Source organism: Coffea arabica, chromosome 4e (genome assembly GCF_036785885.1).
Source record: "Coffea arabica cultivar ET-39 chromosome 4e, Coffea Arabica ET-39 HiFi, whole genome shotgun sequence".
Classification (NCBI taxonomy): domain Eukaryota; kingdom Viridiplantae; phylum Streptophyta; class Magnoliopsida; order Gentianales; family Rubiaceae; genus Coffea; species Coffea arabica.
The window spans coordinates 2,050,921-2,077,705 of NC_092317.1; the positions used below are offsets into that span (position 1 = coordinate 2,050,921).

The 26,785-nt window shown below is 36.5% G+C and overlaps 5 protein-coding genes across 12 annotated transcripts; 2 read left to right on the forward strand and 3 right to left on the reverse strand.

Annotated features, from left to right (window-relative positions):
• Positions 1-27: 27 nt before the first annotated feature.
• On the reverse strand, positions 28-2,690 carry LOC140005885 (clavaminate synthase-like protein At3g21360). Its single transcript, XM_072047064.1, has 3 exons — positions 2,100-2,690; positions 1,487-1,740; positions 28-748 (listed from the first exon to the last, which is right to left on the reverse strand). The coding sequence occupies exons 1-3, from the start codon at positions 2,598-2,600 to the stop codon at positions 388-390; spliced, it is 1,116 nt and encodes a 371-aa protein (XP_071903165.1). The 5' UTR covers positions 2,601-2,690; the 3' UTR covers positions 28-387.
• A 3,731-nt stretch (positions 2,691-6,421) lies between these two features.
• On the reverse strand, positions 6,422-6,889 carry LOC140005818 (uncharacterized). Its single transcript, XM_072046777.1, has one exon. The coding sequence runs from the start codon at positions 6,887-6,889 to the stop codon at positions 6,422-6,424; it is 468 nt and encodes a 155-aa protein (XP_071902878.1).
• A 144-nt stretch (positions 6,890-7,033) lies between these two features.
• Positions 7,034-8,249, reverse strand: LOC140005819 (uncharacterized). Its single transcript, XM_072046778.1, has 3 exons — positions 8,008-8,249; positions 7,357-7,888; positions 7,034-7,267 (listed from the first exon to the last, which is right to left on the reverse strand). The coding sequence occupies exons 1-3, from the start codon at positions 8,247-8,249 to the stop codon at positions 7,034-7,036; spliced, it is 1,008 nt and encodes a 335-aa protein (XP_071902879.1).
• A 2,195-nt stretch (positions 8,250-10,444) lies between these two features.
• On the forward strand, positions 10,445-13,489 carry LOC140005887 (uncharacterized). Its single transcript, XM_072047074.1, has 4 exons — positions 10,445-10,802; positions 11,817-11,921; positions 12,021-12,921; positions 13,008-13,489. Exons 1-4 carry the CDS (start codon positions 10,560-10,562, stop codon positions 13,223-13,225), a joined length of 1,467 nt encoding a protein of 488 aa, XP_071903175.1. The 5' UTR covers positions 10,445-10,559; the 3' UTR covers positions 13,226-13,489.
• Positions 13,490-13,813: 324 nt separating this feature from the next.
• LOC140005886 (MMS19 nucleotide excision repair protein homolog) lies at positions 13,814-26,392 on the forward strand. Of its 8 annotated transcripts, none has more exons than XM_072047065.1 (22): positions 13,814-14,146; positions 14,360-14,422; positions 14,521-14,575; positions 14,782-14,879; positions 15,456-15,614; positions 15,765-15,824; positions 16,365-16,553; positions 17,516-17,569; positions 18,306-18,422; positions 18,514-19,228; positions 20,289-20,668; positions 20,872-20,945; positions 21,937-22,042; positions 22,241-23,136; positions 24,088-24,163; positions 24,256-24,367; positions 24,489-24,565; positions 24,749-24,829; positions 25,082-25,161; positions 25,259-25,332; positions 25,419-25,508; positions 25,844-26,392. In XM_072047065.1, exons 1-20 carry the CDS (start codon positions 14,075-14,077, stop codon positions 25,290-25,292), a joined length of 3,498 nt encoding a protein of 1,165 aa, XP_071903166.1. In that variant the 5' UTR covers positions 13,814-14,074; the 3' UTR covers positions 25,293-25,332; positions 25,419-25,508; positions 25,844-26,392. The 8 variants fall into 8 exon arrangements, with proteins under 8 accessions (XP_071903166.1, XP_071903172.1, XP_071903171.1 ...); XM_072047071.1 differs by having other exon boundaries at positions 18,514-19,024; XM_072047070.1 differs by having other exon boundaries at positions 18,336-18,422.
• Positions 26,393-26,785: the final 393 nt, after the last annotated feature.

Genomic DNA, 26,785 nt, shown 5'->3' on the forward strand with positions numbered 1-26,785 from the left:
GATGACGGGGGTGCAAGCAAGCCAATGTAAATGCAACATGCATGGCGTTTATTTTTTTTTCAGGTTATATAAGAGCTACTAACAATTATCCATAGTGCTTGATGATACAGCAGGAATTGCACTATTAATAATAGGTCATATAAAGCTAATTCTCCCTAACTGTTGAAGCTAGTGTGCTTCAGAGCTGTTTGTACTTGTTATCTATCTACAAAGGCAGAGCAGCTTCAGCAAGAGAAATAGTACTTCTTACTGTTGTATAATAGCAAGAGAAATAGGTATCTCCAAAAAAAAAGCAAAAGCTCGTTGTTCTGCGAGGACATAGTGCAAGCACTCTTACTTGTACAATTAGGCACCTGCAAACCACAAGAAAGACTCTTTCTGCAAGTCTTACTTGCATAATGAAGCAAGTATGCGGCGAGGAGGATTGAATGGTCTTCGAGAGTGAAGAACAGCTAAGTTATCAATTAGTAACACATCCCCTTTCTGCCATGGTATGGCAACACTTTCCTCATCTAGGATTCTCAGGCAGTCATAGATGATATGAGCCGGCAAAGGTTTCCCATCCCCAAAAGTGACTGCCTTTACAGGATCATTTCGCTTATCTTCCCAACCTGTATAAGCAGCTACCATGCTGTTGAACCATATCTTGCGCTCTCTTGTTTTGTCCAATTTAATAGCAGGAATAGGGCCCATTATTGTCTTCACACCATCCTCTGTCCATTCCAGCTTCATTCCCAGCTTAGCAGCCCTGTCAAATATGAGCTATTTGTTGACTTCCAGATCAAATTCAAGAGTTCAACGACACAAAATATAGATGAAGATGAGATAGTAGAGGAACTTTGTAATTATACTAACTCATTTGAACTTTAAGGAGATTAAAGATGCAAGCCTTTGATGGTGGGAAGAGCAGATATTGCATTGTTAACAACCAAAAGGAGTAAACTTAGCATTATCAGCAACAAGCAAAATTCGCGTTGTTGACGGTTACTTCCGCAATATGTACTTCAACTGAGGTTCTGTAAGACGTATGAATGTGTTGAATTGTATCCATTGATACACCACTGTTGGCACTTAATCCACTCCAAAATACACCGAAGATCGCATGCCAGCTCCTTCTGCTCTCTAATGAGAGATAATTCTAGTTGCATAAACTGTCGTTTTCAGAATTAACAAGATATGCAATAGGACGCCTTTATTACATGGCAGTGCATCTGCTACCTGATGTTTCATCTATCAGTCATGTCCACAAAGAACTAGCCGGCAACAGCAATAGTCTATGAGATGTTCCTTTTATCTCTACACTTTCAGCTCCCCGGGTGTGTTTTTTTGGACTTAACTAGATTTTGCAATATGTGCTTGCGGGGGAAGATTGGCTTGATCCAATCTTTACGCTTTCATCCAATCACAAGCAAAATAAAGAAAGTGCAGCAAGATACCTAAGCAGAACAAGTGATTTTTACATCCAAACAAGAGACAAAACACAAACCTTTCCTCAGCAACAGACTTGTCCTTGGTCAAAAATGTAGACTTCCAACCGCGACCAATTGGAGATGATGGATCATCCTCCTCTCCTAAAACACGTATATATATCAACCCGTGTTCTTCTAATTTCTCAACAAATTCTGGATGCTTCTCTTTCATTCTCTCATATACAATATGACTAAGAACTATTGGAGTTTCTCCCCCAGTACCAGGCTCAACTTCACAAAAGAAGAACAATTTGGATGGATACTCGGGAACCTGGCATACCAAAACAACATGAATATTAGAAGGGAATACCAAACTTAAGTCCACCCCACCAGTGTCCATGCAAGTTCACTAAACCCCATGTGAAATTGGAAAAAAGAAAAAAGAAAAAAGAAGCACCTGGAACAAGCTCAATATATGCTTAAAAATCCAACCTTTACCTTGTAAAACAAGGTCAAATCATTACAGAGAAAATTTCGAGAAAAAATAAAGATCACCAGATACCAAATTGACTAATCAGACCGAAAAAGTTGAAGCAAAATAAAAAACAATAATATCTCAAATAATGGCCTAATAAGAGAAATTTTGACAATAATCTTCTTCAAAGAGTAAAATTTAGTGAAAGTAGTAACCTGGGCCATTTCATGATGAAAAGGGATTTTCTGATCAGGAGGGGATTCATTAGCCGTGAAAACTCTGCCAACAACATTAGTCCTGGGGGCAGCACCACCAACGTAGGGCAATTCATCAAAGCCAAAGGCTTCAACACCGTTGTTGAAGTCTGAAGCAGTGGTCAGAGGAAACCCCCTGAAAAGAAGAGCCCCGGATTGGTGGAGAAGTGACTCTAGCCATGGCTTGCTTTCTTTGATGGCATCAGTCAATAGTGGAAGAGTAGGAGATGAGGATGGTAGTCCATTTGGGTTCGGGGATAGAACTCTTGGAAAAATGATTTCTTTGTAATTTTTCTGTTGAGGGACTTCAACTTCTTTGAACAAGCTTTCTACAGGCATGGTGGAGCTCAGATAATTGCTGATAAAAATCCTTCCTTGTTTTCTTACTTTTTCGGAGTCATTGATGAATCCTACGGTTAACAGTGTTGAATATAAATATCTGTAAGAGTACATACAGCGCATGCAAACAAACTATGGTGGCACTACAATCACAAACTGATTTTTGTCTGTCTCGGGATTACTAAGGGAAGTTTATGATTATCTTGTCCTTTGACAATGGATCGCGTCCAGGTTCAGAGGATTAAATTAATAAGAGTTTTTTTTTTTTCAATGGATGGAGTGTTTTTTAAAAATTAATTTTTTAAATACAATAAAAGTTTTTAAAAAATATTCTAAACAATAATTTAAAAATTAATTTAAATTTTTTAAAAATTTTAAAAAATATCTCAAAATATATTCTAGAAACTCTTCTACTCTTAAATATCTCAAAATATTTTCTGAAAATATCCCAAAATATAATCTAAAAACTCTGCTACTATAAATTTTTTAAAAACACCCTAAAAAACAGCTAATCCAAACGAAGGTTGAGCAGCTGAGCAATATTTAGGGGGAAAGAGACCCATCTTTCTTTCCAATTAATGGTTCTTTCAAACATTTTACACAAAGTTAAAGCTGGGCTAGCTTGAGAAATTGTAGGCGGGCTTTGGAGTGGATAGACTTGCAACGTAAAATGAGCCGGGCCAGCCAATGCAAGAGAGAATTGATTGATTAGTTCTATACACTAAGGCTCCGTTTGATAAAACTGAATCTGAATTCTAAATACTGAAACAATTTGCTGAATATTAAGCACTGAAAAGAGATATATAAATATCTGAATCTTAATGATGAACATATTTATACTGTTTGACAAACATTTATAATTTAATGTTTAATAAGCTAAATTGTACAATTTTGCCCTTCTATCTTTTAATCCAAAAAGGAAATAGAACCTATGATTTAATTAGCTTAAAATTGTTAGGTATGAAAATGCCAATATTTATTTTTAAGTCAAAGTAATATAAAAGAATAAATATATTATGAAAAAGTCCAAATATCGGTGCAAATATATTTTTAAATCAGAGTTTGATAAGAAAAGTCCAAATATAAGTAAAAGGAAGCTGCAATAAACAAGTTTTAAATTCACACCAAATTATATAGAAATTTAATTACTTCAATGGAAAAATGTTGACGCTACCTTGGAAATAATGAATTTGAGATCGGTGAGTACGGTAGCAATAAAAAAAATTGGGAGAAAAAAAATGATAAAATTATGAAAGAGTAGAAAGATGGAAAAAGATAAGGAGTAGACAGATGTGAGTAGCATGGAGAAATTGTAAAAAAAATCATTAAATAGGGAGAAAATAGAAGTAGAAAGCCATTAGACAGAGAATGTCAGGTTGTTTAATTAGATAAGAATTTTGGATGGAGAATATTAGGTTATTTAATTAGATAAGGATTTTGAATTTAATTAACAAACAAAGATAGATTTGGTAGATAAGATAAAATAGTTGAAGTAAATCTCTTGATTCTTATCAAATTAAGCATTCAGTTACATTCTTGTACTGAAAAAAATACATACAAATTCAGCACCACTTAATAAGTTCAGCAGACAAATTTTTATTTATCAAACACCCAAAACATCTGAATGTCTGAATGAATTCAGTTTCAGCACTTTTTTATGTTATCAAACAGACACTAAAGTACTAACAGGGACGTCACTTAAACTCACGAAAAGAATTGAATGAAAAAACTAATAATTTGGTGTCGTATTTTAAAAGATGATAAAAAAAATAAATTTAGTGTATTGAACAATTCATGGTTGAGGTTAGCATGTCAAGTACGCCGTTGAGATTAGAACGAATTGTAAATTGGAATCCTTTTGACGTCCTTAGTTGGCGAACAAAGCGTCAGAAGAGAAAAAAAAAGGGGAGAACTGCACAAGTAATCCCTCACATATTGCAAATGTGAAAATTTAGTCCTTCAGATCGAAAATGATCAATTTTAGTCCTTAGCAAATAAAAAAGGATCAATTTAAGTTCTTTTTCACTTTTCCGATTGATTTTTGTCCGGAATATCTCATGCGCACATCACGTGGCTAACTTTTCAAGGGTAAAAATGCTAAACAACTTATCTGTTGACCAAAAACAAAATGTAAAGGACAAATACTTCTCAAAATTCTTCTTCTCTTTCATTTCAATCAAATCCAAAAGCAAAGCTTCATCTCCATGGCAGAACCACCAACTTGTAATTGCGGTGTACCAGCTAGGGTGAAGACGTCGTGGACAGTTGAAAATCCAGAAAAGAGGTTCTATGGTTGCGCTTACTACGAAGTAAGTGTCCCTGATTTTTGTTTCTTTTTTCTTTTAGAAAATGTGAAATTTGAAGAGGTAATTTTGAACAGCATAATGGTGGTGGCAGCTGTGGTTATTTCAAGTGGTATGATACAGACAGTTGCGAGAGGTGCGATAAATTAGTGAGATACACAAGAAGATTGACGAAGAGATTAAGAGAGTTGGAGGCAAAGTTGGAAGAAACAAGACACAAGAAGAAAATGATGAAATTGTTGCTGTTTGTGGTGTTTGTTTTCGTAGTATAGAATTTGTTGAGCAAAAATTGAGTTGTAACTGGCATTTGTTGGTGCAAGTGGTGAACTGGGAACTGGGTGGCTTTTATTTGCTGTATTTAGGTTGGGTTACGTTTAGTGGCCCTGTTGATTGTACAAATGGGAGTTGGAATGCAATTATGAAGCTTAAGTTCTCTCTGGTATATTGTAATTTTTTCTTGAATATGAGCTTACAGCATAAGATGGAATAAAAATTTAACTTGAAAGATAATGAAGATGATAATGGCGATATTATAAGCGAAAAAAAAGTAAAACGTGAACCAATAATCAGTCCCTTCAAAAATAAGAAGAGCATGTATTCCATTGCAATGAAAAAATAGCACATAACCGAGCCAAGTACATTCATTATAATACGCCTCTTATCAAAAAAAATGCAATGAACTAAGAAGTCAATTCCATTGCTCCAAAAAAAGGTCCGCCGAAATCAAATACAAGACAAAAAGGCGAAAAATAATCCATTTGTAGCACTTTTAGAAGTAGATATCTTTGCAGTCATCCCTCTTTGCAATAACATGCCGTAGTCATCTAGGCATTTTTAGCCCTCTTTGCAGCACTTTTAGAAGTAGATATCTTTGCAGTCTTCTTAGGCCTCTGATACAAACAAAATAATGAGGAGGTCATTACTTACAGTCAATAGAAATTTTTGCAGTCTTAGAAGTATATATCTTTGCAGTCTTCTTTAGATTATGCATGTAGTAGACAATACTTACAGCCAATCCAGGTGGTTCCCATGGGTGTCTCCTATAGAGAGAGGCCAATGTTGAATCACAATTACTTCGAGTGTGTCCAAATCTCCGACATACACCACATCTGTACTTGATTTTCTTACTCTGACAATTGGCAACCAGAAATTCAAGTAAATAATAGTATAGAAAAAAGTCAACATGCTATTATTAGTATGAACAAATAGAGAAACATGAACTGGAGATGTTGCATTCTTTGTTGTCGATGTTGGAGTAGGTGGTTGGCTTGTTGTAAGTTGACCTGGGATTTGACTGATGAGATCAAACAATACTTGGTCACTTGTATCAGTCTTCAAGCCACTTGCACCAAAAACTGCTTCAGGTGTGAAATTGGACTGCTTCTTTGCAATAGGAGTAGCATTTTGAGGTCGGTAATCTGGTTGGGACTGCTGAGGTTGGGACTGCTTGTTTGCACCAGGATTCACAATGTTAGGAGTCTGCTGTTGTGGCTGAGAGCTACTTGTAACTACAGTAGCTTGTTGCTGGATATTCCCTTGATCATGACTGCTTGGACACTTCCTACTATTGTGGCCCTTCTGTTTACACTTTCTGCACTTATAATCCATTAGACCAACTCTAGACAGTCTCTTTGTTTGTCCTCAAGAAGTTGTTGCAGCTGGTGGCTCATCTGGTTCTCTCATTCTTACCTTCTTTGGCTGGCCAGGAAGCTTGATGGTTTCAGGTGGCAAAACAGGCCCGTGTTTCAAATCTTTCCACAAATGCTCACCATTGAGAGGATATATTATAGGCCCATATGCCCTCATATAGGCCTCTTTTGAGTAGCATTCATGAACAAAGTTCTTGGGAGGCTCCTTTGTCAAAGCAATGGCACTCATTGCATGAGCACAAGGAATGCCATTTAGTTCCCACCTTCTACAACTACAAGTTCTGCTAACCAATTTCACAGTGTACCTACCCCTATACATACATCTCACCTCATAATTCCAATCCCCTGAAGGTGTAGCTATGCATGCACTAGAAGCAGTTTTTACCTTTTCCAACTTTTTTAAAATTTTGGGACATACCTTTCCTGTATACTTCTTCATCCACTCCCTCTTATTTTCCATTCTAACCATTAAATAAAGTCGTTTTGTTTCCAACATACCTAGTATAAGTCTCTCCCTTGCTTCTAAAATGCTGGAGTTGAAACTCTCACAAAAATTATTCAATAAAATGTCACATTTATGGGAGGTTCTGAAGTAAGCTCTGGATCATTGCTGCGGTGTTGTGTTGTCAAACAACCATTGAAATGCACCCTCATCAACTACTTTCAAAGCTTCCATCAAAGCCTTGAACAGATTTTTGTAAGGAGCTCTTGCAAGTGCCCAAATTCTCTCCTTTAATGCCAAACCACCATGCAGCTTGTTAAAGTTATTGTACATGTGTCTCACACACATCCTATACTCCACATCTGGAAGCAACTCTTGAATAGCTTGAATCAGTCCCTTCAACAGATAAAAAGGTGAAAACAGATCATCAAATTAAAACTAGCAAACTCAGCTTAAAAAAACCCCAGAAAAGTACACTAACATACCTTTTGTTTATCAGTAATAATTGTCCAATGATTTTCATCTTTTATTTGGAGGTCATTCAGCAATTCACCCACGAACCATTTCCAAGTCAGATTATTTTCTATTTCCACCACAGCATAGGCAATGGGGTACAACTGATCATTGGGGTCAATTCCTACAGCTGTAAGCAACACACCTTTGTGGGGCCCTCTAAGATGGCAGCCATTTAACCCGACAACAGGCCTACAATCACTTAAAAAGCCTGTCTTGCATGCATTAAGATAAATATACAACCTTTCAAACCTATCTTCTCCCTCATCATCTTCAACAGTGGTCATTAAAACATTTGAGCCAGGATTAGCCCTCTTTACTTCCCTACAATAGTTTCTTAGTTTGTTGTATTGGGTTTCATGTTCACCATTAACTAAACTCTCTTCCTTTTTCTTGGTTCTATAAGCTTGCCACCTAGAGATGTTGACATTAACATCAGTCTTCACTTTATCTGTGAGTGTACTCACCTTCATGTCAGCCATAGCAGCCAACTCCTTTTTGTATCTATCAACCAGAAAAGTTGAGTTTGCTAGTCCATGGTCAAATGTCCTCCCACAACTGTGTTCACCTTGCATGCTCTTGATTTGAAAAGTCTTTTTCTCTAGCATAACAGTTGTAGAAACTTTTCAGCTACAGTTCTTGTAATAAGCCGTAGCTCTTCTGCATCATTTTTACTGAACTTTATCTTCCTTCCGTGAACCACTCCATGGCTCTTGCATGCTTTTATGAACAACTGCTTACAAGTAAAAATCTGCCCAACCTCAAATTTGGGATCGATCATATCAGTTTCAGGGTTAAATTTTGGAAACTTAGCTCTTTTTCTTAGTTGATCTTCTTCTTCTGAGTCTGTAGCATCTTCTTCCATCTCAGCACCCTCCACTTGACATGTTCTCTCATTTGTACTCTTATTTGATTTGCAATTTTTGATAATTTTCTCCCATTCAGCTTTTCTGTCTTTAACAGATTTTACTATGTCTTCTTCATCATTAAATTCATAGTCACTATCAATGAATTTGTCACCATCACTAGGTTCCTCATCTTCCTCAACATGTGTCTCGTTCTTACTCTTATTCTTTCTCTCAACTTTTTTAGCCTGCTTTTTATTTGTTGAGGATTTTTTCTTTAATGATTTCTCTTTTAGTGATTTGCTAGTAGAAGGTGCATTTTTTCCTATATTCTGTACTTTTGAGTTTGTCCCATCTTGTTCTTTTCTAAAATTCTAATCAGGCCCTCCTATATCTGCTCCATTATCTCTTTTATCAGCAACTCTAATGTCAACTTTTGAAAGCATTTCATCTAAATTCTCCTCTCTTATAACTGTTTCCTCTATGTGTTTATTAGCTCCTAACTCACCAGTACCTATGCTATCCTTTTCACCCTCATTTTCAGATTGAGTTACAGGAATATTAGTCATCACTATTTCTTCTACATCAAAAGATTCTTCATGCACCTTACCACCCTGTTGATTTTCCTTAGGATCAGTCATCTCTTTTGATTTACATGGTCTAGCTTCACATTCACTTATGGAGTAGGTTCTTAAGTGCACAAAGTATACATTAACCAAACCATATTTCACTCCGTCTCTAACCAAATCTTGAGCAACATCTTCACATAACACATACACTAACTCATCCTCTATGTTCTTTCCGGGTATTAAATAATAGTATATTACACTAAATTCAGGATAACCTAGTTTTTCTGCAACCCTATCAAGTGTACATATAGACCATCTGTCAGGATTGCAATAGTCAACAGTTTTTACACTACTCCCACGATATTCTTTGTTCGGCAACTCAGTGAATTCACCTTCATAGTGGACCCTAATAGAAAATCGATTCATACCATCTGCCAACCATTTAGGAGACAGTTAAAAACAAAAAAATTGTTTTGGGACCGACCGCCCATCTATGTAAAGCGACAACACAATACAATACAAGGGACCACATGTACTTACAATAATTTAATACATAAAATTGACCCTAATCAATATAATAATACTTCTTAACTGCACAAATCATGCTTATTGCAACTGTATTTAAACTATTCACATAGTATCTGACATCATTCCATAAATTTTACAGTTTAGGGTTTAGAAATACATACTGTAATTTGGGATCCATTGAATGTTTTCTTCGTCCATCACTCTAGTACGCTTGTTTCTTCTTCGCTTCAATCACCAACACTCCTTTTCATCAAAATCAGTCCACTGCTGGATAGTGATAATTAAATTTCTTTTTGGGTTGAGAGGAACGGAGATGGAACGGTGAGTTAGTACCAAAATGGAGATTTTTTTTGGGAAGTATTCGTCCTTTACATTTTAGTTTTGATCAACGGATAAGTAGTTTGGCATTTTTACCCTTGAAAAGTTGGCCACGTGGTGTGCGCGTGAGATATTGCCGCGTAAAAATTAGTTGGAAAAGTGAAAAGGGACTTAAATTGATCCTTTTTTATTTGCTAAGAACTAAAATTGATCATTTTCGATCTGAGGGACTAAATTTTCACATTTGTTATATGTAAGGGACTACTTGTGCAGTTCTCCCAAAAAAAAGATACACATAGACAACCAAAGGAATTGTACTCTTGATAGTTTGGACCATAATAATAAATTAATTTATTCTGAGTTCATGTTCTTTTTTGCCTTAATAATAGTTTAAAAATGGTCATGTGTAGGATGTTTTTAAGTTGTTAATCACGTGTAATTTATAAAGAAGTACATTATGATGAGAATATCAAAATAAAAGATGAGAAAGAACTAAGTATTTTTATCTCATTTCAAGGAAAAAACACGAGAGAGTACAATATAGAAACGAAAAAATATAAAAAAAGGTCTCTTTTTTCTCTCCATTATGCAGGCTATTAAATTCCACAGGTTTATTGGAATTATTTTTTTCTTCCCACCCAAAAACACCCTTATTGCAGGGGTATTAAAAAAGAAAGGAAAGAAGTCAAAATTATTTTTCTTCCAAGAAAAATAAGAGGGCTTGTGCTCTAGAAAGTTGATAATTCGAAATTCGAGGCTATATATATTTTTTTGAAATTCGAGGCTATATGAAAAATAAAAAATATTACGTGCCACGCTCTGGTGAGAAAATTCAAATTCAGAGGAAGAGAGGCAGCAGCAGTGACCGTTAAGAGGTAGAAAACACCAGAGAGAGAGAGACGAGACGAGACGAGAATGCCGAAGAACAATAGCGGCCTGACCACAAAATCGAAGCCGAGACCGAAATCAGCTGCTCGGAAGCCGCTGCGAGATGTCTCTAACGCTGTCAAAACCTTCTCTACTTCAATTGCGACGAAACTCCCCGTCAAATACCAGGAAGATGAAGAAGGGAATCAACTCCGACAAGTCGGAGACCATGACGGGGCCCTTGACCGACTCCTTCTCATCCATTCCGACTTCTCATCCATCATTCATCAGGTAATTAACTAGTATATCGTAAGTAATAACTCCAATCTGTGGAATTATTTTATTATAAAAAATTTCCCTTTTTGTTCGTAGTAATTGATTGGTTACTTTTCTCGACATTAGAAATTTGCTTGAATAATTTGATCGGCTAACCTAGGTTTTCAAATTCTTTTGATAGCCTCGTTAGAATAATGAAACCCCCCCCCTCTCTCCACACCCTCCCCGGTGGTGGTTTCTGGCTGTACTTTACTGAATTTCTTTGAATATTTCCATGATATTTTTATATTACTTTTTCCATTCATATTATAATTCCTAGTAAGACTTAAATCACCTTTGTTTCAGATTCCTAGATAATATAGTTAGGAAACCTATGTGGAATTTTTTTGTTACTGGATGGATTAAATGGAACAGATATACTAGTATACTACTATTTCTTGAAAACCTTCGTTATTTCTATGGTTAGAGTAGGTGATAAGGTGAAAATGCTAAAAAAAAAGCTAAAATTTTGTGAGTATAAATGGCTATGTTTGGATAGCAAATTTTTCCCAAAAATTTTTTCACTTGTATCATAAACACATTTTCCAATTCACCTTTTTATATTCCCAATCATCTTTTTATCTCACATACATCACATCACAAAAAGTGCCTTCGTTAAACCTTCGTTGGATGTTTCTTAATATCTGAAAGTGCTCGTTTACTGCTTTGTATTGATGCCGGAGTTTGTTTTGTTGTCTTCTACTTTTGGATGTATAGTGAAGAATTTCGAAAGCATAAAGATCTCAAATCTTGGTAGTTCATTCTATTGGGAAAGTGTAAAAGCAGCATTGTCCACAATGCAATTGGACATACAAATGAGGAAATGCTTTGAAGGACATTTTCCCATTGATGTTGTAGTAACCTTGCTATACTACTTGACTGTTCTGTCCTCTCTTCTTCTTGGTGTCTCGGAGGAAGTCTTGTTCACGGGGCAATTTCTTAGTAATGTACCTCAGTTTAACATGGTTTTGAACACTTATTTGTTTACAGATTGATGGACTTGTAGCCCAAGCACAGAAATTTCCAAGCAAGCAAAGGATGAAGGAAATTGAATTGTTTGCCAACGTTTTGTCTGAAATGCAAACTTCTTTGCAGGTTGATCTCAAACTTCATTGTGTAATAGTGTGAAAATTTTTTGACCTTTGTACTTTTCATTTGTTAAATTTTATGTCTTTCTAATCTTTAAACCTGCAGCCATGGATTCCTAGATTCCAAAAAGTACTCTCCACAGAGCCTGTTAATCAGTTGGAAGAGCCTTCCACCAGTAGGAATGTTGCCTATGTCAAGAAGGATACGAGCCATGTTGTTGAGAGCCCTCGACCAACCAAGTTGGATTCACTTGTCTCCCCATCCCCCCTAGTCTCCTGGCGTGCTGGCTGCACTACGGAGGGCGGAAGACAACCATTTTTACTCACCCCTCTGCCAAGACCAAAAGCATTTTCAGTGAAATATCAGGAAGAACCCAAATCAGTCTTGGAAAAGACTACGTCAAGCACAATGGTACAAGCCCCAGTTATTTTTGATGCAGTTGGAGAGAAAAATGATGATTTGCTTGAGGGTACTGCGGTAAAGCAAACTCCAAGGAAAGTTTCTGATGATATTCTCAAAGGAAGATGTTCTTCTCCTGAAAATTTGTTGGGAAGGGAAGGGTCCATGCTTCTCATGACCCCTTACTTGAAATTATCCCCTCCCAAGTCCTGTGTGTTACTTGAACCTGTTCCTGAGTTTCGGCAAAATGTTACTCGTGGAGTCTATCAATCAACGCCCTACCCAACCAGAGTTAAGATTTCTGAGGGATCTCAAGATTCTGAATCATCTTTGTGTCAAAGTTCGGAAAAAATGTCTTTTCAGTATACTGAACACCCAGGAATAAAACTTAGTAACAACTATGGCAGCAGAAGTAAGGTGGTTGAAGAATCACCTTATAGGATGATATCGCCTCCTAAAACTTGTGTCTTAATGGAGCCACCAGATGACAAGTTGTCGCTACCTGATGAAGCAGGTTCTGTCCTTGATCACGGAGCAAACCTATTGTCAGTGACTGAAGTTGATCTTCAAGGTGGTCATTCATTGGCCCATGAAACTTGCAAGCAAGGTTGATTGTTTTTGCTGTTATTTAATTGACTTGATTAAAGAGATCGTCTCATATGAAGATTTCTCATTCTCCAATTCTTCTGACAGGACTCTATAGGAGCTTCAAAATTGTTGAAAGTACTCCTATCCTGAGGGGGCCTGAAAGCAGCATTCAAATTGGAAAGCACCCCGGAGAAAACACTTTGAAGAAAGAACTTTGGGAAAAGTTTGAGGCAGCATCCATTGATGGGATTGATTTTGATGTTTCCGTTGTGCAGCAGAGTGCTGAGAAAGGATTCCTTGACAGATTAGACGAGGTTTCTTGAATTGAGAAAATCGCTGCGGGAATAGTTTTGAGACGGGAAGAAGCATTTTCAAGGTCTGTAAAGTGTAAAAATTCAGATATTCTGATGCAGGTGTCTGTGAAGTGCCCATATGAAGTATACTCCTTTTAACTGGTATTCCCTTTGATTGGGGGGGGGGGGGGGGGATCGCGAAAGTTGTTCTCTCTGTTTTGTACAACATCTGTACATGACAATGGGTAAAGTTTTGACCTTTGTATCAAGCATGTATTCTGTTTCTTTTGGTGATGCATGGGATTTAGAATGTGTTTTCCCGTACTAAGAACATTAAAAGCTAAAATAGGGCCGTTGGCGCTTGCTTATTCTCATATACCAAGAGCGTGCGTATACGTTACATAGGTCTACGGAAATTAACTGAAATCTCTTATCCCCCGTGTTTTAGTGCAATCAGTAGTATTTCTACATACTGAAATAAGCAAAATATGATAGATCATGTGAATAATCATTAATTACAACGTCAAACGCAGTTGAATTAGTAATGTAGTGAATTTCATCTTGCTAGTTCAGGAACAACTAGCTATTTGGGTCCGCCAGAGGCCATAGTTTTTCATTACCCTAAATTATTTTTTAGGGCTGTATTACTTGAATGATTAAAAGGAAAGAAAAACACAGACACACACACACTTGAATTGACAAAGTTAATAGTATAGAGCTACGGCGTCGTTTCATTGGGTTCTTCGGTTCTTCAATCTTTCACAAAAGAACTAGAAACTTATTACAAAACCCTTGGCCATGGGGTAACTATATATAAAACCCCAAAAACACAGCTGCAAAACACCGCAACCTCTTCTGGTGTTCTCTCTCTCTACAACAATGGCTAAGCCGACGGAGTACGTTAAGCATATCGAGTCGTACGTCGACTCGTCCAGCTCTCCCTCCCAACAGGTCCACTTACTACTACCAAAAGCTCTTTTCTTTTGCTTTTCTTGTCATTTTTTTCCTTCTTAATGATCAACAAGAACTGTTGCACCATGAATTCAATCTTTTCGCCGTTTTTATCTAGCCCCAACAATGAATTAGCAAAACAATGTCTTAGCACAAATAGATTACCATTTTTTTAGGATATTCGTGCTGAATTTGAACTTTCATTGGTTGCAGGCTGCCAGTGTGGATGCACTTGCTATTCTTTTGAAGAATGACTTATTAACCTTAGAAGCTTTAGTAAGTTCTAGTAGAAAAAGTTGGAATTTTTGTCAACCCAGGATTGGCTATGTGGAGTGTCATGTGATTGTTTATTTCCTAATTGTATAATATTGTAGGTTAGAGAATTGGACTTGTATTTGACTACTACGGATAGCATCATTCGCTCAAGAGGTACTTTTCTTTTTCCCCCTTACAATTCTTCAGAGTTGGCCTTTCTTAAGAATGTATTTGGAGATTCACATGAACCAGTCCAAAAATTAGATATTCGGAGATTCGCATGAACCAGTCCAAAAATTGGACTATCTCATACTGGTTAATGACGAGCTGTGAAACGTTCTAATAGGCATTGCCTATTTAATGTGTCCACTTTTTGGCAGGCACACTTCTCCTCGGGGAACTACTGACACAATTAGAGTTGAAGCCTTTAAGTGATGCTGCGATACATTCCTTGATAGGATTCCTTACAGAAAGACTGGTAAGAGCCTACTGCAACAGAATTGCACAGAAGAAAATGAACTGATTTTCTTCTGACCGTAATCCTGTTCTCTCTGTTGCAGCTTAAGACATTACCTGCGATACATGTTTTGCTTTTTACTCTTATCAAAGTTCAAGTTTTTTGAGTAATTTAAGGATGCTGGTGTTTGCACACTGATAAATGTTAATTTTGATGTTCTTGGAATTGTCCAGTTAGAGTTAACGTGTGGTCCGTTAGTGATGCTTCTGCTACTTTCACAGTTGTACAATGTTTACCAGTTATCTCGGCAAAACTCTCTTGCTTCTCCATTTTTCCTTTGTTTAACTCGAAAAAATCCAATCCCATAAGTCGATCAAGAAAGACTGAACTCTAAGGACGCTTTGAAGTCGTTTCTGCTGTCATACATAGATGTTAAATTGCGGCTTCCATTCTAATATCAGTAATAGTAGGTCTACATTTGGGTGAATTGTTGTTTAGTTGGTTTTCTCTGGCTTTAGAGTCCTATTATACTTTCTTGAAATTCTGTAAGTGTAAGAATTTCAGAAGGGAACATAGATATTGTTTAATAATTTTCAGGAAGACTGGAGAGCTTTGCGTGGTGCACTTGTTGGTTGTTTGGCACTGTTGAGGAGAAAAACTGATGTTGGTGTGGTAACTGAAAATGATGCAGAAGCTGTGATGAAATCATATATGCAATATCTGCAAGTGCAGTCCATGGGACAGCATGACCGGAAGGTAAGATTAAACGTGATCCCAATGTTAATGATGTTATATGACAAATTGTGTAATGCTGGAAAATGAGCTATTTAGTAGACTAGTTTTAGGAAGGTTAATCAGATATTTGGAGCTATGGATATAAAGATACACATTGGTATTTCCTTGCAGCTCTGCTTTGAACTTCTGGAATGCCTATTGGAGCGGTACCCTAATGCTGTTCAGCCACTGGTATTTAGTTTCTATCAATCTTACTCCATTTTTGTTTTCTTACTTCTATATTCTTCATGTATAATTTATGGATTTGGGTATCAAATATATGAGGTAGAATAAGTGCTTCCTAAAATCCATCATTTGATTCCTGACTTCAATTACTGTTTGTGGTTTGAAATTTTTGATCCTTGAATTAGAATTTGCAAACTTTATATGATCAGGTTTAGTAGGTCTTATTCGGCTAACCTCTCAACTAGTGTCATTTTGGACCTTTCCTCGTGTCATGTGTGTTTAGTTGTAGGTTGTGCATAATGTTCCTTGCTTAATTTGTTAAGAGATGAGTACATATGGATTTTGGGTAGCTCAAACTTCAATTTTGGAATTGTTATTGCTAAATAACGTGCTTTCAGTTAAACTTTTGCACTTCTATCTATTTCCTCATGTTGTGTTTGGCTGTTTGCTATGTCATGGCAATGGGTTAGCTCCTCTGCTCTGGCCTTGTTATTTGAATCTCTATATTATTGAGTCACGCCTGAATATGTTGTTCTTCATTTGTAGGGCAATGAACTTTTCTATTCAATCTGTGAAGGTATTGATGAAGAAAAGGATCCTCAATGCTTGATCCTCGCATTTCATATTGTTGAAGTTGCTGCAAAGTTGTTTCCTGATCCCTCTGGTCCATTTACTAGTTATGCTGCAGATATTTTTGAAATTTTGGGCCGTTACTTCCCCATTCATTTTACACATGTAAGCTCACTTAGCGCTGCACCTGCATTTTTCTGCTATGTTTAATCTAGTGTATACTAGACCAACTTTCTAGACTATTCTTTTTTTGTCCTTTAAATAGTTTCTGAACTTGATAGTGCATGGGTGGTATTTTTAGAGCTGACTGATTAAGCATAAAGATTAAAAATACCAGAAAATCAAACACTTGGGGCATTCTTGTTGTTTAAAATACGCTGATTCTAGCTTTTTCCTGTGCTAAGTTGCGTTGAGGTGTTTTCCATTGCTTTGCTCATCTATCTTGTGACAAATAAATTTTCTTTTCAAAAATTGTTCTGAAGAAATGCCAATTAAAATTTCTTAAACCTTTCGAAGAATAACTTTTTAAGCACATTTGGATAGCTTAAGAACACTAGAGTAGGCCATTAACAGTAAGCATGAAGCCTGATTTTAAACTTCAAACTTATTACTGCATATAGATGCTTGGTAAGCTTTCACCAAGTTGATTCAATGTGGTTGTCTCCCTTTAGAACCTATTATTGGCAAAACAGAACTTGTAAACCTAAGATTCTGTAATAGATGCTATTCTGTTATACTACTTTTTTCTCTGAAGCTTCTGAATGTTTGTGGAGTTTTTAGTTGTGTATAACCTCATGGATAAAAAGATAAAAAAAAAAAAAAAAAAAGCCTCACAGTTGGGATTTTCTGATGATAAGAGTCTTGCATCAGCACGAAAAATTGTGATACTGACTTTTTAAAGAAGGACCTGGAGGATGGGGGAAGGCTATATATTGGCTCTATTTTTAGCAAATTTTTTATAAGTTTTTGTAGATGTTAGTTTTCTTCTGAAACTACTTCCTTGCTAGTTGCTGATGGTGCTAATACTATAGAATAATGTAGTTGGATAGGTGTATATATTTGTTCTTGTGTTTGATCTTTTTCTGAATCTGTCTTCCATTTGACTTTTTTTGGGTTATAATGTCCAGCCAAAAAGTGAAGATATTGGGGTCAGCAGGGATGAGCTCTCCAGGGCATTACTGGTGCGTGGCATTTTTAGGCCTTAACTACTATGTTTGTGGAATCTCTTATAAGAGAACATTCTGTTTTGATGGGTGATTTTCACCTTCTTTTGTCTGGATAGTTGATGTAACATAGAATATACTGACACATAATACAAAACAATTAGTTTCATGGATCTTCCCTAGGATTTATTTTCTTCTCTTAAACCATAGAGTTGAGAGAGATTTCTCTTGGAATTTGATGAATGTTGAATAGTGCATAAGCTGCTTGAAACATGCCATCAGGCTAATTGAAACATCTCAATGGGAATGCTTCTTTTGGTGTATCTTTCAGTTAATAAATGGAATTGCTGTGTATAATATATGGTTGTTTGTATTTTATCAGACATTAGCTGGAAATTAATTACATGTTGGATGTTTTGGTGGAGGATCCAGCAAAAAAGCTACTGTTCTCCTAATAATCGAAAGTTATTTATGTTAATAAATGCCCAACAGTTGAAGAGAAGACACCATTTACTAAAAGTACAACCAAATTCTTTGTCACCTTCTGAGTGGTGAACTCTTTAAGCTTTTAATCCAATAATAACCTTTTTGTATTTTTAAAGTGTACCTGTCGAAAATCAATGCGTTAAATGTGGAATGAATCATCCGTCATAGCATTTTCTTAAACTTTGTGCCAAATGCAATGCTGACAATGTTCATGAGTTGGTGAGATCTAGGGGAAGACATGTTAACTGGTAACAATTAACCTTTTCAGCTGATGCAGCTTATCTTTTGTGTCTTCCAGCTGGCATTTGCTGCAACACCACTTTTCGAGCCATTTGCTATTCCATTGCTGCTTGATAAACTCTCTTCTTCTCTGCCATCAGCAAAGGTTTGCTTTATGTAATATAGTTCCCTTTCTACTTCGTTTACACTGACAGTCTCTATTTCTGAATTATCACATTGGCTGATATTGCTTACAGGTTGAATCCTTTAAGTATCTTGGTTACTGTGCTCCGATGTATGGATCAGACAGGATGGCCAAACATGGTGGAGCTCTTTGGTCTTCGGTGAAAGATGTTCTGTATACCTCACCACAGTCTGCTTTGTCTGTGGAGTCAGAGTCAGATGGTGGTATGATTTTTGAGGAGAGTGATATTATGGTTGAAGCCCTGATCCTTTTGGAGGGGCTTATCCAGCAAAATAGTGATTTGCTCTTAGATATGATCCTTGGAGATGAGGACATCAATAACTTCATCTGCTCATTTCCTAAACCTTGGGATATTCATGATACTCCATTGCAACTAAGACAACAACTTCATTCAGTAGGTCGCCTTCTTGCTGTCTCTGCCAAATCTTCCATGGCTTCCTGCAATAGAGTGTTTGAAAAATTCTTTCCCCAAATGATGGAGGCTTTGGGCTGTTCAGTTGGAAATCATTCTGATGAGAGTTTTGCAACGGAAGATCGTGCTCTTTCTTCTAGATTTAATTATGGTACCTTATACCTTTGTGTCGAACTCCTTGATGCATGTAGATGTTTGGTTTTGGGTTTCAAAGAATCTACATCCTTTCCTGATTTTATACACGAGAAGTGGTGTTGCATGCTGCATGGCTTTTGCAGATCATTAATCAACATCTTCTTTTCTAACTTAGAAGTTGTTTCTGGAAATGCTCAAAGCTCTTTCGCTTATACTGGAGGTGAGATTTGCTTGCTAAAAGAGTTAATAGTGCTGTGTTAGATATTTGTTCAAAAACTTCAAACTTGTGTTAGGGTTCCTGTGTGCTTGTTTTTAGTTTGCGATATTACATAGTCCGAGAATGTTATCCAAGATAAACTAAATACACTGATATCAACAAGAACTCAGCTTAGCAAGAAGTTAAGCATGAGAGGAGGTTTGAACTCCAACCCATTTGGAGCACAAGTAAACAAATGCTTTTCTCGCACTTGTGTGCATCCAGGGACGTCAGCCTGGCTGCTGACAACCCTAAATGGATTCTTATGATTGGGTTTGAAGGATAATATATATATATATATATATATAACCATGTTAATCATTTGCTGTGAAATTCGAAGATTCAGATTGTTTAAACTTCATAAATCTCCATTTTGGTTACAGCTGTTGATGCAAGCTGCAGTTAAGCTGCAGTTATTCAGGGGGATCTATTATGGAACCTTAACAAAATGCTTAATCCACATTGAAAGAGTTAACTTTTGCTGCAAACTCAATTAACCCCTTTTTAGACTACTAGGATCAAATTCCAAATCTTTGAATGGAGACTTCTAATTTGACTTGTCTACATCATCAAATCCTACTTATTGAGATAATGGAAGAGTTGTTGACCTCTAGTTCGTTACCATCATTTGTACATGGTTTTCTAGCTACTCTTGGATGTGTAAACAAGAAGGATAAAGTTGAATGCAAAAGAAAAGGAAGACAATTGTTGTACTTTTGAGCAGTGTCTGTGTTTTCAACTGAGTAACATTTTCTTTCCTAACAAAGAAATCTTTATTGTTTCAGGAAAAAGGTGGGTGGGGGGATTGTGGGTTTTATTGGCTGACATTTATTCTTACCAAATTAGAAAAGTTTCAATTAGAATGCTGAATGCAGTAGATTTTTGCTTTTTGATAACTACCAATTGCATAAGTTGTACTGTACTGTTACAAGAATTATTTCAGTCACTATTAGCTAGTTTTATCATTAAATGGTTTCTTGTAGTTAATCTCAATTTCTCTTTCTTTTTAATGTTCGAATTGCAGTAAAGGGTTTGCAGCTTTTGGCTACATTTCCTAGGAGCTTCGCTCCTGTCTCATTGTTGCTGTTTGAGAACATTCTGTTGAAGTTGGTGTCAGCCATCACTTCTAACTTCGACAAGAAATTCTCATGGGGGCTGGAATTAAAGGCATTAGTGGAGATTGGCTTATATATTGAAGGGTATCAAGAGTCTGAAAAAGCAGCAACTTTTGCTAGGATTGTTGTAGACAAGTTTGTGTCTTGGATATCTTCTGATGAGCCTGCTATGCCGCTATCTCTCAAAATGCAAGCAATTTGTGAAACTGGAATGACAGGAATTAGCAATATGCTGAGAATTGTCCAAGGGATGGAAAAGGCTATATCTGCCAAATTCACTCAGGCTTATGTATGTAATTAGCTCGATTCCTTTGGTAGTATCTTTTTGTGGTTAAGGTGTTTTAAGGAAATTCTCTTTAATATGGATGCTGCAGTGCATTGTGCTACTTTTTGTTCTGTTGTTTCTATACTTGTAGTGCCATTAAATTGGACATAGTAACAGTTTTGCTTAGTCGTTGTGGATTACAAAGTATTCATCTTGCCTTCATACAGGTTGATGGTAATTTTGAGTCAGTGGAATTGGTAATCAAGGTTCTGGAGTGCTATAGTGCTAGGGTACTCCCATGGTATGTCTCTAAATTGAATTGCCTCCAATCTCTTAATTACTTAGTTTCTGCTGTCTTGCAAAATTTTGTTTTTATTAAACAGCATTCTAGATGAAGCTATACATTTCACTTGACTATATTTTAATGATTTGATAAGTTAAGATAATGAACCTATCTCTTCATGTTATGTTTGATTTCCGTACCAATTGGATTTATATTGTGGTTGCTGAATTTAATTTCATGATCAGCACATCCAAGACCATGTTGGGGAACTTGACTCTTGAATTCACAACTAATTGCTGGTGGTTGAGATAGTGGTGACCTTCCATAATGAGTTAGGAGCTCTTTTGAAAGCAAAGAAGGATGAGACTTTTTCCTTTATCTTTTTATTTTTAAGCACACCAGATTTTGCTCTTTGAATCTTTCTAATTTTCTTGGCTTAGGAATGGGATATTACTTACAACTTCAGCTTTTTTAGTTGTTATTATGTTAAATGTATGCTGGTCGTTAAGATTAATCATTTGTTATGATTGATAAATGCATCCTATTTCATTTTCTCACTGACTTTGATTTAAGTTCGTAGTTTATTTTGTTTACTAGGCTAAATCTCCTGCAGGAGGAAATATTGGAAGTGGGATTAAGAAGCTGTTTTCTTGTATATTGCCACATTCTGATATTTTAAGTTTAAGCTACCAACAATTATTTCCATGCAGATAGAAACACAAGCTTACAATGGTGGTCATGACTCCTGAATATAATTACAGTAGCAGTTCCAAGTCGAATGCTACTATAGCTGGGTCCTATGCTTAGCTTGCTAAACTTCACTGATTGTATCATTGTAGTCATAAATGGACATATTTAAGGTTATTCAAACATTTAAGTGGAAAAATCTGTTAAAATCGCCTGATACCTTTGTTCAGAAATACTCACTCACTCATTTATCTTGTCAGACTGCAACTATGTGTTGATCTCATTGGCAGATATTTGTCTCAAATGCTTGTTTGTGTTCCAGGTTTGAAATGAATGGAGGTTCTGAGGAAGTTGCTTGGAATTTGGCAGCTATTATTTGGGACAAGATTGACAATTCTAGTTCGGTCAATCTCACTGTTCAAAATTACGTAAGAATGACTGGCATATTTACTAATGATTGATGGTTCTCATTGACATCCGTTCAGTGTTTGAATAAAGAATTGCCTTTTTGGTTCCATAATCATATGTAAAAGTTTAGGAAGTTAATTTAAATAAAGCACTTCCTGATCCTGACTAATGAAAATTCCTGTTTGAAAAATAACAAGAAAACATGTGTGTGTACTCAGGAACTTCTTGGTGCAGCTATGACAGCAATGAAACAAGCAGTTCGACGCTGTTCACAGGAAAGTCAGGAAAAGATTGTCAATAGAGCCTTTAGGGTACTATCAGCAAGCACCTTGTTTCCTCTGAAAGATTCACCATTTGCCACTTCCTTGTCCAATTCAGAAGACTCATACCTTAATCATCATGTTGACAGAGTTTCATGTAGAGATGAATGGATCATTTCACTGTATGCTTCAGTTGTTATTGCACTCCGTCCTCAAACACACGTCCAAAATTTAAAGATGGTTTTACAGTTATTCATAATGGCCCTTACAAAAGGTCATATTCCTTCGGCTCAGGCATTGGGTTCTTTGGTTAACAAATTGCCTTCAAAAACCAATGAAAGGCATTTGTCACAAGAATATGGTGTGGAAGAGGCAATAGATGTGATACTAACAAGTAGCATATGGAATTTCTGCCAGAGTAATACTCTCAGAAAATGCTCTTTGTTTGGTGGTGGCAATGAGATACATAATACTAAGTGCCTTGCTGGTTTAAATCATACCTCGGTTCACATTTCTGCAATTGTTGGACTGGCTTGGATAGGAAAGGGATTGATTATGCGAGGTCATGAAGGGATAAAGGACATCACAATGACTTTTTTAGGTGTCTTACTTGAGAACACCAATAATGGGGATTTTCCAGAGTCATGTGATCCAATTGAAGGCAAAGAGCAAGAAGTGATCCCTCTAATGAAATCTGCTGCTGATGCATTTCATATTCTCCTGAGTGATTCCGAAGATTGTTTGAATAGGAACTATCATTCAGTGATACGGCCACTTTACAAGCAACGGTTTTACAACTCTGTTATGCCCCTTTTATTATCTTCAACGAGGCAATCTAATTCAATAATAACTAGGTACATACGGATATACCTCCAAATTTCCTCTCCTTAGTATTCCAATGTTCTGATTTCTTCTAGGTAGTTGAATGATGTTGCCTCAAGCCCCTTCTGTTCTTATTCCTTTGTGGATCTAAAGCCATGTATTGTTGGCATTGTACTCCTTGATTTAATTTTTCTGGTTTAAGTTTGAAACTACGAAGCCTACTACTTCTCCTTTGTCCACCTTAATAGCTTTTTATGCCTGCTGTAAGCATCACTAGTAGAAGATTTTCCTCTCTCCGGTATGGTGATACTAGCATGAGCTCAACTTTCTTCGTAGTTAAATGTCATGTTTCGAACAGTGAGATTTTGCTCAAGCACCATTCACCAGTTCCCCCCAAGATTTTGTGTTTTGCCCCCTTTTGTTCAGTAGCAGTTGCATTCTTTTTCTCTTCTCTCTACTTTCATGTGCTTGAATCCTTCTTCCTTCAGGGTTGTTAATTCTAAGCATTCCAGCAGGCGAGGTACAGGCTGGCAACATGTAGTGTTCAATTGTGCATTGCAGTGTCTAGATTGGTAGCATCAGTTAGGACTTGAAGAGTACTGCAGGCTTGTAATTTTGTTGTATTTATACCTATCAGAGAGAACCACGTTGATCCCCGCAGGAACTATAAGATATTCATCATAACTTTTCTTTAAGTACTTTGGAGCCATGGTCTTAAATGTCTATCGTTAAACTCTTAAATCATCATTTTGGATGATGGAACTGTCCTGTCAATACTTTTGTGAATTGTGGCTTAACAAAAGCTACTGTTCAAATGTTTAGAAGCATAATACAGTAACCTTGTTTGTGACTGATATTGACCTTGTTTGTGACTGATATTGGAATTGATGGAATAGAGTAATGGAATAGAATGTGCTCTTCATCAATCTTAAACATATGTATGCACTCAAGTACTAAAGATTGTGGTAAACAACCTGTTACAGATCCATGCTCTTCCGATCATTTGCACATGTAATATCAGAGACCCCTCTGTCTGCTATGATAAGTGAAGCTAATAAGGTTAGTATCCTAGAGCTTCCTGTCAATTCTATTTTGTTCTTGTTTGGGTTTGGGTTGATAAATCTACTCCAAAATTGGGCCCTTGTCTGCAGCTCATTCCCTTGCTTCTAGATAGCTTGTCCACCTTGACTGAGGATGTTATGCATAAAGATGTCATCTACAATGTCATTCTTGTCCTCTCTGCAATTTTGATGGACAAAAATGGTAAGGATGTTGTTCCATTGTCTGAGAGAATTTAATGTCCCTACTGAACGATGTTTCAGATTTTCTTTCATGAATCTGCAAGTTCTTTGATTTATGAACCAAGTTTAACCTCTTGGTCCAGGACAAGTAGCTGTTTTGGAAAATGCACAAGCCATAATTAACCAGCTTATTGGGCTTGCAGCGTATCCTCATATGATGGTAAAAAGAATTTTTTAATTGATATCTAGCTTTTTCTTCATGATGGACAAATCCAAAAACTAATTTGGTACACAATTAATGTGGGTAACAAACACTTGTGCAAATTTATGTCTAAGCAAAAATGAATTTGATCAGATGTGCTTCCTTTATAAATTCTGTAAAATTGTTCTCGTAATGTTTTAGGTAATTCGAGAGACAGCAATTCAGTGCCTTGTTGCAATGTCTGAACTGCCTTATGCGAGGATTTATCCATCGAGAACAAAGGTAGCAGTTAGTTATGTTGCATGTCTACGTGAACTCAATTATGTGTAACCAATGATATATAAACATTATTTTCGTGATTTCAAATATTTTGCCATATTGTCTTTGTCAATTATCAATTACTAGGAAAGCTGCTTTTGTTGATGCACTCTCTCATTTCTCTACTTTTTGCGCAACCCAATTCTGTCCATGTGCATGAATATGCAGTTACATCATTTCATGCATACTAAAGAATGTTCTCTATATCCTTATAAGGTTTTACAAGCTATATCAAAAGCCTTGGATGATCCAAAGAGGGCTGTCAGACAAGAAGCAGTCAGATGTCGCCAAGCTTGGTTTGGGCAATCAAATAAATGATGGTGTTCTTTTCCTTCTTCAATAGTGAAGGTTATAATTAGATTTTGCTCACTGGCAGCTGATGTTTTTGGACAGGGCATCAATTGCCTCAAGAAGCCTTCACTTTTGAAATACTAAATAACATCGAGTTCCAAGGCTTGTGAGATAAGGTTTACTATATTGCATCAGAATTAATGGTATTAGAAGTACTGCAGATGGGAAATAATGATGATCTTTGCTCATTTGTTGCTCTCAGGGAAGATGAAGAAGTACCATTGTCATGCTATACTAATCTTTCTTGGTAGCTGAAACTGGAAACTACTCAGTCATGCATCTCAAATTGCAGGCATGCCCCTTCTATCTCGTAGTATTGCATTGTGTAACAATAAAATGTTACCTAAAAAGTTTGCAGGTTTACTTTAGAGAAGCTACCTAGATACCTGGAAAGAAGGGATAGATTTCCAATGTGTTATTGTGATCACTTAACTGCAATATAAAGATCCATTGAGGCATATTTACCATAAGTACACGAAATGATATATCAGCAAATTGAGTAAAACTAGTGGCACAATAAATTATCATGGAATTGGGTGTTTTCTATTTTAAAGCGATGAAATAAATCATGTTACTGAACCATTTAGCATGTAGCTCTTGATGACTCAATTGTGTGTTCCTTTTCAGCTTTCTTAAGCAAGTTGGAGTACCTTCTAGTCAACAATAGAGGACTGCAGGGATAACGCATTCTTCATCTTGCCTGCTGTTCGGAAGTGTAGATGATTTTTTGCTTTCAATTGAGGCAGACAAGTGATTGTCCTAAATTGTTAGCTAGTGTCAACATTGCCATTTCTTGGTCACCCTTCGGAGTAATTGGAGGATTTACCATGTCCTTGGTAGTTTGAGACTGACATATATTGCTCTGATAAAAGTGTTTCAAGAGGTCTCCAAGTTTCTGAAGCCGCTATATATGCAGCTTTGTTGCTGAATAGTTCTATTGGAGAATGATATCTCACCTTAAAATGTGAGTTTGGGAGTTTAGAGCATTGATTTGTTTCATTAGGATGTTAATGTATATAGCTTAATTAGTAGAAGTGTGCTAATTGCCTTTTGTTCAATGGGGGCATTCTGCTTGCAGTCACAAGGTACAGCAATCATGACCATGTAAACTTATTGCAATTCCTCAACATAACAGGAAACAGCGAAAGAAGAAAATGACTGCATCTTATTCAGTTATGTTCGCAGTGTCAAAGTTCTTTTCAATATTAACTTTCAGTCGTCCTTTTAGCTTTCCATAGTCTAATATATTGGACATTTTCTCTTGCCTCTGATTTTTTTTTTCTCGTGACGTTATCCAACACGAGGAATTCCAAAGGTGTTATGAAATTATTTTGCTTTTCCTTGGTAGTTCCAAAATGACCGACTTTGAATTTCAATCTCACATTCGATCGTTCTTGTTGATACTTGAATACCTTCCTTCTTGGGTTAGTTATGGAAATTCAAGAACAAATCTTCTATATCCCTTTTAATTATAAGGTGAAAATTTTCCCAAATCCAATTAATTTGGTTTCATAACTTATTTTATTTTTTTTGTGTGTGTTTAATCACGAATACGATAAAAGCCAAGAT